We start from the raw sequence: 13,338 nt of genomic DNA on the forward strand, positions 1-13,338 counted from the left end.
GTTTTTATTCCACATATTTGATTGGATTTAGATTATCTAGGTATAGTCATACGCTAATAAAGTAATCTTCATGAATGCTTCTGTAACCTGGAGAAAGAGGAATGGGTGAAAATATTCTGATTACTACTCACCACTTTGTTATGAACCATCAGCTGCAAAATACTAGGTGTCACTCGACTCCAGAATTCAAGGGCAGTCAGAATGGCCGTGGAGACAAACTCATTCTGGCTCTGTAGTGTAGGAGAAGAAGCTGCTTGTTCACAGTAGACTGTCCAAAGCTGGGCAAATATGAATGCATGGAAGAGGGAGCACATGTGCAATACAGATGTCTATAAAACAGAAAGCAAAAATCGTTGATTTATTGTAGTTAAATCTATACATCATCTTGCACATTACTGGTACTGGACAGGTAATTCTAGAGTTCAGGTCGCAGTGCTCTCATTTTAAACATCACATCCTTCCAGTGCGCAGAAGTCAAATATAAAATGAATAAAAATTTTATAATTATAACTTTGCATGCTGTGATTATAAACATTTACACAAACACAAAAGACTGATGGAAAAATTAATTAGTGCATTAGAAAGCTTAACTGATTCCATGAGATATCTGATACTATTGCACTGTAATATGCTCTAACACAGATATATAGAAATATGAGATAATACTTAAATCTATAGCCATTTTATAGTTTGCATCAAGAAAATGTACTGCGCCCGAAGCAAGAAGTCATCGAGATTTATTTCAACTCAATGCTTTTCCTGTCAATGTATTTATTTTATGAATGATGATGCCATGCTTAAGGTATCATAAATCAGGTTGTTGATAGAATCATATGACCCGGATTTTGCGGGGCCGATGACAAACGCCGTCGTAAGCCCTCAGAATGGCCCCACAAGTTCCGGGTTTCTGCACGCACTGGCGCACGCGCGGAAACCTGGAGCCTGCGATCTGTCAAGGCCCACAAAACCCTTACGCCTGGTAAAAGCAGGGTTAAAATAAATGTAGGGCTAAAATAAATGTTCAATAATTTTTTTTTTAAATGATTAAAACATACAAAAACCTTTAAAATTAGTTTCATGCAAATTTTGGCCCGGATTAAAATATTTACAATTATTTTTCAAAAAACTAAACTTTTATTTTAAATGCTTAATTAAAGGGACTTTTAATTCATTTTGAACATGGGAAAATTAATTTTTATTAGAATTGTGTTAATTACTTATTTATTTGGAGATTTCTCATAAGCTTATATGGAATCCTCCTTTCTAATTGCTTGGCCTGGCCCACGCTTCCAAACCGCTTGCGCCCTGGGATCCGTGGGCCTTTACGCAGGCGTATGCCTGGAGGCCCAGGACCCGAAGCCTGGTTAGCCAGCAGGTACTTTCGGGTTTCTTTTTCGGGTCGGAGCTGTTCTCCGGAGGTATGCCTCCGACCGCAAATTTCGGTCCATTGAATAGTACAGCACTGAAGGAGTCCATTCGGCCCATCGAGTCTGCGTCGCTTCTTTCGAAGAGGCATCCAGTTAGTCCCACTCCCCTGCTTTTTCCCCATATACCCACAATTTTTTCTCCTTCAAGTATTTATCTAATTTCCTTCTGAAGGCTACTATTGAATCTGTATCCACCACCCTACCAGGCAGTGCATTCCAAATCCTAACTATTCATTGCATGAAATAGTTTTTCCTCATGTTGACTCAGGTTCTTTTGCCAATCACCTTAAATCTGTGCCCTCTGGTTATCGACGCTTCGGCCATCAGAAACATTTTCTTTTTATTTACTCTATTCATTTTTCTTATTTCTATTCAACTACAATATTTTATTAGAAAGGAATGCACACATTCTCCCCATTTTATTTAAAGAAATACTGCAAAGCAAGTGAGATGAAGAGGCCAGTAGTAAATAAAAAATCACTTTCAAAGAGTCCAACTACAAAAAGTACACGTTTCTGCTGCAGAGTGGAGAAGGATGCTGAGAGTGTGCTAGAGAAGATCTTTAGTAGGTTGCTAAGGTAGCAAGGAGCTACTTAAGAACTAGAAGGGACCGAAACTGATACCTTTCTTCAAAAACTGGCAAAAGGACATTCCTGGAAACTAAAGGCCAGTCACCTTAACTTTGGAAATCATCTGAAGTGGTACAACTGACTGTATTCATAACAATCAAAATCATAAAAGGCATTAGGAAGGAAAGGTGATGTCTGATTAATCTACTGCATTAAAAAAAGTGTGGTTAATGAGAGAACAGAAACAAAGTTGACATTTTCAAAAGGCCCCTGAATCCGTCTTTCACGCAATACATTACACTGGAGCCCCATCTACCTGTTACAGGTGGATGTTAAACGTTCCATGCCACTCTTCAAAGAAAAGCAAAGAGTTCTTCCAGTATCCTATCCTACATTAATCCTACTAATGTTGCCAAAAACGGATTAAATGGTCATTCATTTCATTGCTATTTGCAGGAACTTGCCATTTGCTAAATGGCTGCCATGTTTGCCTACATAACAGTTCCTACTCTTCAAAGGAACTCCTTGCATGTGAAGCAGTTTGATACATTTCTGAGGCAGTGATATAAAGGCAACTCTCTTTCTGTTTTGAATGGGTGCCTTTCATAGGAGAGTCCTACTGAAAATAATAGTAAGTAGCATTAGAATGTTGTAGCAAGTTAGGTATAAGAGGTTAAAAGATAGGCAGTACACACTGGTTGTTAATGGGATTTTTTTTGTAACAAGTGACTATAGAAGTGGCGCAGATCTGTCCAGGGTCCACTGCATTATTCACTCAGACTAGGTATGAAGTAAGATATCCAAGTCATTCAAGGACATTTTCTGGGAAAACCAATAGGTTGAAAAAACAATTATTATTCAAGAGGGTTTGGTAAATGTATCTCTAAGCAGAGAACTGGTGAGTGATGATTAACACTGATAAATGCTAAGCTTTATACATTGGATTTGGATATATTAGCCATGACTATGGAACAGGGATAAGGTGGGAGAATAAACTCCTGAAAAAAGATGAATTCCAGAGGATTAGGGGAATCATCAACCTGGGCATCCATCATCATTCCCATCATGGTTCTTGACAGCATCCCAGCAGCCATTTTAACTGCCTTATTCCACTTTACCACAATTTGTCACAATATATATCTGGAGTTGATCTCCATCCTCCGCCCCTATCTCCCAATGAATCTCCCCAACCTCCTCCCAAGTGAGCCTCTGGCCATTCTCTCCCTCTGCACTGCGCTACAAAATGTCTGCTTTCTGATGAGTAACTCCCTCTGCATCCATGACCTCATCCTAGAGGAGCATATTGACATCCTTGATTTCATCAAAATCTGGTTCACTGATGGCGACTCACTGAGGCCACTCCCCAGCTTCATGTTCCATCCTTCGTCATAAATGCCAAGGCGTGGCATAGCACTCATTTCCAAATTCCACCTTGGTCCATCCTTCTAGTCCTCCAGCTCTTTCGCCTCAGTTGAACATATCACTTTTTTCTACCCCTCTTTTAAGGTCCTCCTCATTGACTGATCCCCCAGATGCATTCCTTACTGATTCTCCTTCCTCCTGTCTACCTTCAGTTTCTGAACTGAAAGATTGCTTATCCTCAATAATTTCAACCTCCATCTTACTCACCCTCCCCCACAACAGATGACTTGTCACCTCCCTCAATCTCACCCTCTACATTGATTCTTTCACAGCTGGTGCAGTCGGGAGAGCAGGAGGCCAGTAACTGGTGAGTTTAAAAGCTCACCTTTCGGGGGCTTTTTCTTTCACAGCTGGGGCAGTCGGGAGAGCAGGAGGCCAGTAACTGGTGAGTTTAAAAGCTCACCTTTCGCGGGCTTTTTCTTTCACAGCTGGTGCAGTCGGGAGAGCAGGAGGCCAGTAACTGGTGAGTTTAAAAGCTCACCTTTCGGGGGCTTTTTCTTTCACAGCTGGGGCAGTCGGGAGAGCAGGAGGCCAGTAACTGGTGAGTTTAAAAGCTCACCTTTCGCGGGCTTTTTCTTTCACAGCTGGTGCAGTCGGGAGAGCAGGAGGCCAGTAACTGGTGAGTTTAAAAGCTCACCTTTCGGGGGCTTTTTCTTTCACAGCTGGGGCAGTCGGGAGAGCAGGAGGCCAGTAACTGGTGAGTTTAAAAGCTCACCTTTCGCGGGCTTTTTCTTTCACAGCTGGTGCAGTCGGGAGAGCAGGAGGCCAGTAACTGGTGAGTTTAAAAGCTCACCTTTCGGGGGCTTTTTCTTTCACAGCTGGGGCAGTCGGGAGAGCAGGAGGCCAGTAACTGGTGAGTTTAAAAGCTCACCTTTCGCGGGCTTTTTCTTTCACAGCTGGTGCAGTCGGGAGAGCAGGAGGCCAGTAACTCTTATATAGGTGGAGCTGTTGCTAAACCCGAAACACTACAGTGTAGTGTCTCCCACCCTTCCACCTCCTCTAACCTTTTAGGGGTTAGGGGAAGTTGAAAAGGTAGGTTCAATTTATTTTATTTCAGGAGCCTAACCTAGGTGGAAAAGGTTCCAGGACAGGAGGCGGCAGTGAAAATACAACACCAGAAAACAGGTAGGTGACTGGTTGGTGAGTACTTTCACAAACTTATTCTAAGTAGAATTCAATAATTAAGCTAAATCGTAGTAAATAAAAGGGTATTGTAAGGGTTAAGTCATGGAAGGGCAGCTCGGACCCGTGTCATGCTCCTCCTGTGCCATGTGGGAAATCAGGGACACTGTCCCTGACAACTATGTGTGCAGGAAGTGTGTCCAGCTGCAGCTCCTAGCGGACCGCATGGCAGCGCTGGAGCTGCGAATGGACTCACTCTGGAGCATACGCGATGCTGAGGATGTTGTGGATAGCACATTCAGTGAGTTGGTCACACCGCAGGTAAAGGCTAGCTCAGACAGTAAATGGGTGACCAAAAGGCAGGGTAAAGGCAGGAAGGTAGTGCAGGAGTCACCTGCGGTCATCTCCCTCCAAAACAGGTTTACCGTTTTGGGTACTGTTGGGGGAGATGACTTATCAGGGGAAGGCACCAGCAGCCAGGTTCAGGGCACCATGACTGGCTCTGCTGCACAGAAGGGCGGGAAAAAGAGGGATAGGGCTATAGTGATAGGGGATTCAATTGTAAGGGGGATAGATAGGAGTTTCTGTGGCCGAGACCGAGACTCCAAGATGGTATGTTGCCTCCCTGGTGCAAGGGTCAAGGATGTCTCGGAGCGGGTGCAGAGCATTCTGAAGGGGGAGGGGGATCAGCCAGTTGTCGTGGTACATGTAGGTACCAACGATGTAGGTAAAAAGAGGGAGGAGGTCCTACAAGCTGAATTTAGGGAGTTAGGAGCTAAATTGAAAAGTAGGACCTCAAAGGTAGTAATCTCTGGATTGCTACCAGTGCCACGAGCTAATAAGTTTAGAGAGAGTAAGATAGATAAGCTAAATACGTGGCTTGAGCAGTGGTGCAAGGGAGAGGGATTTAAATTCTTGAGGCATTGGAACCAGTTCTTGGGGAGGAGTGACCTGTACCAAGGGGACGGTCTACACCTGAACTGTGAGGGAGCCGATGTCCTCGGGGTAATATTTTCTAGGGCGGTTCGGGAGGATTTAAACTAATTTGGCAGGGGGATGGGAACCTAGGTAGTGGAAAAGAGGGAAGTCATATGAAGTCAGAAATAGATGGTAGAAAGGTGAGAAGCAATAAGCAAAGGAGAGAAACACAAAGGGCCAAACTAATTCATAATGAGAGTGTGAAAAAAGCAAGCCTGAAGGGCTTTGTATCTTAATGCTAGAAGCATTAGGAACAAGGTGGATGAATTAGTTGTGGAAATAGAGGTAAACAAGTATGATTTGATTGGGATTACAGAAACGTGGCTGCAGGGTGGGCAAGGCTGGGAACTTAACATCCAGGGATATACAATATTTAGGAAGGATCGGCAAAAAGGTAGGGGAGGTGGGGTAGCATTGCTGGTAAAGGAGGGGATTAATGCAATGGAAAGGAAGGATATTAACTCGGATGAAACGGAATCTGTATGGGTAGAAATGAGAAATAGCAAGGGGAGGAAAACGTTAGTGGGTGTGATATATAGGCCTCCAAATAGTAATATGGAGGTGAGGGAAGGCATAAAAAGGGAAATTAGACAAGCGTGCGATAAGAGCACAGCTGTCATCATGGGTGACTTTAATTTACATATTGATTGGACTACCCAAATTAGTAAAAATTCTGAGGAGGAGGAATTCCTGGAATGTTTTCGGGACGGTTATCTGGACCAATATGTCGAGGAGCCGACTCGAGATCAGGCCATTTTAGACTGGGTATTGTGCAATGAGAAGGGACTTATCAGCAATCTTCTTGTACGAGGCCCCTTGGGTCAGAGCGATCATAATATGATCGAGCTCTCAGTCGAGATGGAGAGTGAGGAAATTGAATCAGAGACTAAGGTCCAGAACTTAAATAAAGGGAATTACGAGGGTATGAGACGGGAATTGGGTAAGATTGATTGGGTGGTGTTTCTGGGGGGATTGACAGTGGATAGACAATGGCAAGCATTCAAAGATAGAATGGAAGAATTCCAGAACATGTTTATACCGGTTTGGCATAAAAATAAACCTAAAAAGGTGACTCAACCGTGGATAACGAGGGAAATTAGGGACAGCATAAAATCAAAAAAAAGGGCATATCAACTGGCAAAAAAAAGCACCAGACCGGAAGATTGGGGGCAGTACAGGATACAGCAAAAGAGGACAAAGGGATTAATCAGGAAGGGGAAAATAGAATACGAAAGTAAACTTGCAGCAAACATAAAGACAGACTGCAAAAGCTTTTATCGGTATATCAGGAGGAAAAGACTGGTAAAATCCCAAGTCGGTCCCTTGCAGTCCGATTCGGGAGAATATATAATGGAGAATAAGGAAATGGCAGACCAATTAAACTCATACTTTGGTTCTGTATTCACAAAGGAGGACACAAATAACCTCCCAGGAATATCGGCAAACATAGGGACTAATGAGAGGGAGGAGCTGACAGAAATTAGTATCTCTAGGGATATGGTGTTGGGTAAGTTGAGGGGACTGAAGGCCGACAAATCCCCGGGGCCTGATAAACTACATCCTAGGGTACTTAAGGAGGTGGCCCTGGAGATAGCAGATGCTCTAAGGATCATCTTCCGGAACTCCATTGACTCGGGAACAGTACCCGTGGATTGGAGGGTAGCTAATGTTACCCCAATATTTAAAAAGGGGGGTAGAGAGAAAGCAGGGAATTATAGACCAGTAAGCCTTACATCGGTTGTGGGCAAAATGCTAGAGTCCATTATTAAGGATAAAATAGCGGAGCACTTGACAAATGGGGAAAGGATCGGACAGAGTCAACATGGATTTACAAAGGGTAAATCGTGTTTGACTAATCTGCTGGAATTTTTTGAGGAAGTAACTGGTAAAATAGATGGGGGAGAGCCAGTGGATGTGGTGTACCTTGACTTCCAGAAAGCCTTCGATAAGGTTCCACACAAAAGATTATCATGCAAAATTAAGGCTCATGGGATTGGGGGCAAAGTATTAACGTGGATAGAGAACTGGCTGGCGGATAGAAAACAGAGAGTTGGAATAAACGGCTCGTTTTCAGAGTGGCAGGCAGTGACCAGCGGGGTGCCGCAAGGATCTGTCCTGGGACCCCAGCTGTTCACAATATATATAAATGATCTGGATCAGGGAATTGGATGCAATATTTCCAAATTCGCTGACGACACTAAACTAGGAGGAGGGGTGGGCTCTGATGAGGATGTCAGGAGGCTACAGTGCGATTTGGACAGGTTGGGGGAATGGGCGGATACGTGGCAGATGCACTATAATGTGGATAAATGCGAGGTTATCCACTTTGGGGGTAAAAACAGGAGGGTAGATTATTATCTAAATGGCAATAGATTGGGAGATGGGGAAGTGCAGAGGGACCTGGGTGTTCTTGTGCACCAGTCACTGAAGGAGAGCATGCAGGTGCAACAGGCGATTAAGAAGGCAAATGGTATGTTGGCCTTCATATCAAGGGGGTTCGAGTATAGGAATAGGGATACCTTACTACAGCTGTACAAGGTGCTGGTGAGACCGCATCTGGAGTATTGTGTACAGTTTTGGTCGCCCCATCTGCGGAAGGATGTTCTTGTCATGGAAAGAGTGCAACGGCGATTCACCAGGCTGATACCTGGAATGGCGGGAATGACCTACGAAGAGAGATTAAATAGTTTGGGCTTGTACTCACTGGAGTTTAGAAGATTGAGAGGGGATCTCATCGAAACATATAAAATTATGGCAGGCCTGGACAGGCTGAATTCAGAGAGAATGTTTCCAATGGCCGGGGAGCACAGAACCAGGGGCCACAGTCTAAAAATAGCAGGCAAATCATTTAAAACAGAGATGAGGAAGAATTTCTTCACTCAAAGAGTGGTGAGCCTGTGGAATTCCCTGCCACAGAGGGCTGTGAAGGCTAATTCAATAAATATTTTCAAGAGAGAATTGGATATATTTCTGAAGGCTAAGGGGATTAAGGGTTACGGAGAAAAGGCGGGGACGGGGTACTGAACTGGTAAGATCAGCTATGATCTCAGACGAAGATCAGCCATGATCTCATTGAATGGCGGAGCAGGCTCGAAGGGCCGAATGGCCTACTCCTGTTCCTATCTCTATGTTTCTATGATTCATACCCACAATACACACCAGTCCCTCAAACACATCATAAGAAGTAATATTGAGACCTTTGATGTCTCTGTCACCAACAGGCCTCTCTTCAATCACTCCATACTTGCCTGCCTCAAACTACTGCACAATCGCTTTTCAGCCCTAAGAAAACTAAGCCCAAAACTCCCTCACATATGCCTTCTAACACTCCAATGTCCCCCTGACTCTGGCCCACAGGATGGCATTGAAACTTCTGTGGCTTGAAATCCACAGGCTATAAATTTGAGAGGAATTGATGAGTGACTGGCCTGACTATCCATTGCCAAACATGGGTCATCCACCTTAAGTGCTATCATCTCTCACTTTCTATGGCCATGTCCTCGTACTACTCTATGAACATCCTGAAGAGCAGGAACAATTCCAAGCTCTTGGTCTCCACTGCCAACTGTTTCCTCAGACCATCTCCCACTGCACCTTCTATTCTCACCTCAGACACCAATTCATGAACTTCATCACATCCACAATCAAGGGCATCTACTCTGATGCCTCTGAGTCCTCCGCCTGCCCTCTTCTCATTCAACACTTCCATTTACCCTAATTCTGTAGTTTCTTCTCTATCTCCACCCTACACACACTCAAAATTTATACACGATCCCTTAACCTCCTCTTGTTCCCATCTACCCAACTTCCCCTTTTCAGTTCTATACTTGCTGACAGCATCATCCTCCAGCATGGTCACCAAGTCCTTCAAAACTTTTGCATTCACTGCCCTCCTCAAAATATATGTGTTCTTAACCCAGCTATTCTAAGCAACACTGCATCTCCAGCTGGAATGCATCAGAGTTTTGCAATTACACTCTCACTTTTAGCCTGGCAATCAAGCATCTGCCCAGCCCGTAACACTGAACTCCTGTAATCAAGCTACTGCCTGGTCCATACCACTGACCAACAATATCCTTTATGAATGTGACCGTGAGTCGCTGTTCTTCCTCATGCTCCTTAATCTTTCTGCTACCTTTAACACCATCAACCGTTCCATCTTCCTCAAACAACTCTCTTCCTCAGTCCACCTCCACAGCACATCTCTCTCATAGTTCCATTCCAACTTGTCTCATCATAAACATTATCATCACCTTCAATTGCTTCTTCTCCCATGCCCTCAGAGTCACCTGTGGTGTACCCCATAGCTTCATCCTCGGCCCCTTCATCTTTACCCATTTACATGCAACCTGTTGGCAATTATCATCCAGAAGCAAAGGGTTATCTTTCACATGTAAGCCACTGACACCTTTCTGCCTCATCCATTGACCCAACTCTCTCCAAATGGATGAACTAAAATGTCCCCGACATTTTTACGTAGTCATATAATGCAGAGCTTGCAGTTTAAAAACCATTGAACGGCATTCTCTAGGTGCTCAGCGTTCAGACTGTAATTTGTGAAACGTTCACATTACCTTGGATTGTTCAGGAAATCCAATCAAGATAACTATAAGATGATCTGCAACATGTGAACCAGCATCCAAGGGAATAGGCGTGCATGAAGTGGATCCTGAACATACAACACTATGGCTAAGAGACCCCAGTAGCAGCCACGACAAAAGACGAACATGGGAAACACACTCAATAAATTCTTTTGGACTATAATGTTTGGGGGGGAAGGAAAAGAAAAGAAAAAAAATTAATCACGATTGCACAATTAGACAGTTGCACAGACTGATTCATATTTATTAATAAAGTCACTGATTGCTTTCTATAATATATCTTTCTAGATTTTGCTACTTGTTTCAATAAATGTATTATTTCAGTTTGTTTAGTTAAAAAAAATCTTAATAAACATAAAGTAATTTTTAGAACACTGTGGTAACACAATTTAAATGCCATAAACTACATTATTTTACTTGTAAAAAAAACGGTAGCTTTGACTTCTAGAAACAAAGTATAGATTTATTCGATAACATATTGCTACAGTCACCACGTTACCCTTGTTGCATGGCAGAGGGAGGATGATACAACCATGGCAAGAAGCGAACAACAGCTTTATTATCACGATGATTTCCTCTGGTAATTTCCATTGCTGCTATCTGCGCTAATCCTACTTTAAGGTGCCCACCAAATGTATCTTCATGCAAAGGCTGAGAGCAAGTCTTCATGTGACCCTGGAAAGCAAAGTTATTGCAATTTATATTAGGTCACAAATATTTAAACATGCAGTTACTGTTCTCAACACTCCTGGACTACAGCGTTGGGTGGGGGGAGGTGGGGTGCAGGTGCAGGAATCAGCCAGAATTCACATTCTCTTAAAACTCTGTTTGTGGTTTTGCGGCTCACCCGTGATGCCTGGGATTGAATAGTCTGCTGTTGTGAATATTTCATACGGTATGGAGAAGAGATTAGGTGAGTTTCCCTCCCATACCCAATCAATTCCCACCATGGTTAAACTGGCCATTCCACACACTCTCAATCTCCCCCACCTTGTCTTTAGACAGGTACATTTCGAGTTAAATTAGGAACCTTTGTGCTGTAGACTCATCCTGTTCCCATATCCCTTTTGCTTCATCTGCCTATTCAATCTAATCTTAAATGTTGACATAGTTTCTGCTTCAACCACTAACTAAGTGAATTCAACAGCCTCACAACTCTGTGTATAAATAACTTACTTTTGCCCTTTGTTCTAAATCTCTTATATTTAGTCTTGTATCTAAGAACAACCCCTTGTTCTTAGCCCCACAACTACTGGAAACAGTCTGCTTCTATCTATCCTGCTTCATCCTTTCAACATTTTGAAGACTTCTATATTGACTCATAGGGCTGAATCTTAACTCCAAAAAATGGGTGGGTTTGGGGTCATGTCAGAAGTTAAATTGCAAAAAATCTGGACTAGGAACCGAACCCGCCCACTTCCAGTTTTAACAGAGGCCGGACGACCAATCTGCTCATGGGAAGCGGGTTGGTCATTTAAATATTATAATGAGGCTGCTTGCCTTCATTTTAACAGTGATTCCAGTTTTAACTACAGGCGGCCGGGTTTCCCGGGCCTCGGAAGCTCAGCAGCTGAAAGCAGGCGAGAAGAGCTGAATCAGTAAGGTAAGTGCCTTTGCAGCACTGCTTGTGGGCCAGGAGGAGCAGGAGTGTTTCCTACGGGCCCAACAAGCTACCCAGTAACCCCACTCCGTGATCTGTCTGTTCCCCCCAATCATTGGACCCCCCCCACAACCCCGACCACCATCGGACCCCACCCCCGACCACCACTGGACCTTTCCGACCACCATCCGACCCCCTCCCTCCCTCCCCCCTCCCCCCCAACCACCATCGGACCCTACCCCCAACCACCATCGGACAACCCTGAACACCATTCGACCCCCTCCCTCCACCCCCACCACCCCGACCACCATCGGACCCCACCCCCGACCACCATTGGACCTTTCCGACCACCATCCGACCCCCTCCCTCCCCCCCCAACCACCATCGGACAACCCCGAACACCATTCGACCCCCTCCCTCCACCCCCAGCCACCATCGGACCCCACCCCTGACCACCATTGGACCTTTCCGACCACCATCCGACCCCCTCCCTCCCCCCTCTCCCCCAACCACCATCGGACCCCACCTCCGACCACCACTGGACCTTTCCGACCACCATCCGACCCCCTCCCCCACAACCACCATCGGACCCCACCCCCGACCACCATTGGACCTTTCCGACCACCATCCGACCCCCTCCCTCCCCCTCCTCCCCAACCACCATCGGACAACCCCGAACACCATTCGACCCCCTCCCTCCACCCCTCCTTCCACCCCACCCCCCACAACCCCGACCACCATCGGACCCCACCCCCGACCACCATTGGACCTTTCCGACCACCGTCCAACCCCCTCCCCCAACACTATCGGACCTTTCCGACCACCATCCGACCCCCTCCCTCCCCCACCACCATCGGACCTTTCCGACCCCCTCCCTCCCCCACCACCATCGGACCTTTCCGACCACCATCCGACCCCCTCCCTCCCCCACCACCATCGGACCTTTCCGACCACCATTCGACCCCCTCCCTCCCCCCCCCCCCCCAACCACCATCGGACAACCCCGAACACCATTCGACCCCCACCCTCCCCCACCCCCGACCACCATCGGACCTTTCCGACCCCCTCCCCCACCGCCCCCTCACCGGACACCCCCCGAACATCATTCGGCCCCCTCTGCGATCAGGACCCCCGTCCCGCAATCCTGACGCCCCCCCCACGATCTCTCTCCCCAATACACCGACCTGCTCTCGTAGGCTTCCACCTTGCGAAGCAGACTTCCCGCCCAAAAGGCCTCCAGCCTGTCAATCAGGGTGCCTGTAGGCAGGAACCCCACTTAAAGGGGCCCTGCTGTTAAGTTCTGCAGGACATTCGGGAAACTCCTTTTTCTGGGTTTCCCAACCTCACAACAGCCATCCCCCACACAGAACTCACCTCCAGGCTAAAATCCAGGCCATAATCTCTATTGTTCTAATGAAAAAATACTTAATTTTTCAAGTCTTTTTTCATATTTGTATTTCCTCATACCAGGCAGCATCCCAGTAAGTCTGCATTGTACCCTCTCTAAAGCCAAAAACTCCTTCCTACAGTGTGGAACCCAATAATCAGGCGCATGGGGTCAGTGGCCTAATTTTTCAACCCATTCCTATGTGATGGAGCCTCAGAAAGTAAGGGCTTAA

At 45.6% G+C, this 13,338-nt stretch overlaps 1 protein-coding gene across 3 annotated transcripts in view; it reads right to left on the bottom strand.

The window, feature by feature from the left end:
• Positions 1-13,338, bottom strand: part of unc79 (unc-79 homolog, NALCN channel complex subunit) — a 237,315-nt gene that overhangs the window by 12,068 nt on the left and 211,909 nt on the right. For all 3 annotated transcript variants that reach the window (XM_086002784.1, XM_086002785.1, XM_086002783.1), the window contains 3 exons: positions 10,619-10,794; positions 10,093-10,276; positions 132-329 (listed from right to left, as the gene is read on the bottom strand). In XM_086002784.1, the coding sequence (XP_085858910.1) occupies positions 132-329; positions 10,093-10,276; positions 10,619-10,794 (558 nt within the window). The remainder of the gene's footprint in view (positions 1-131; positions 330-10,092; positions 10,277-10,618; positions 10,795-13,338) is intronic.

This window comes from Somniosus microcephalus, chromosome 12 (assembly GCF_052327205.1).
Source record: "Somniosus microcephalus isolate GS21.2 chromosome 12, FLI_Smic_1.0, whole genome shotgun sequence".
Taxonomy (NCBI): Eukaryota; Metazoa; Chordata; class Chondrichthyes; order Squaliformes; family Somniosidae; genus Somniosus; species Somniosus microcephalus.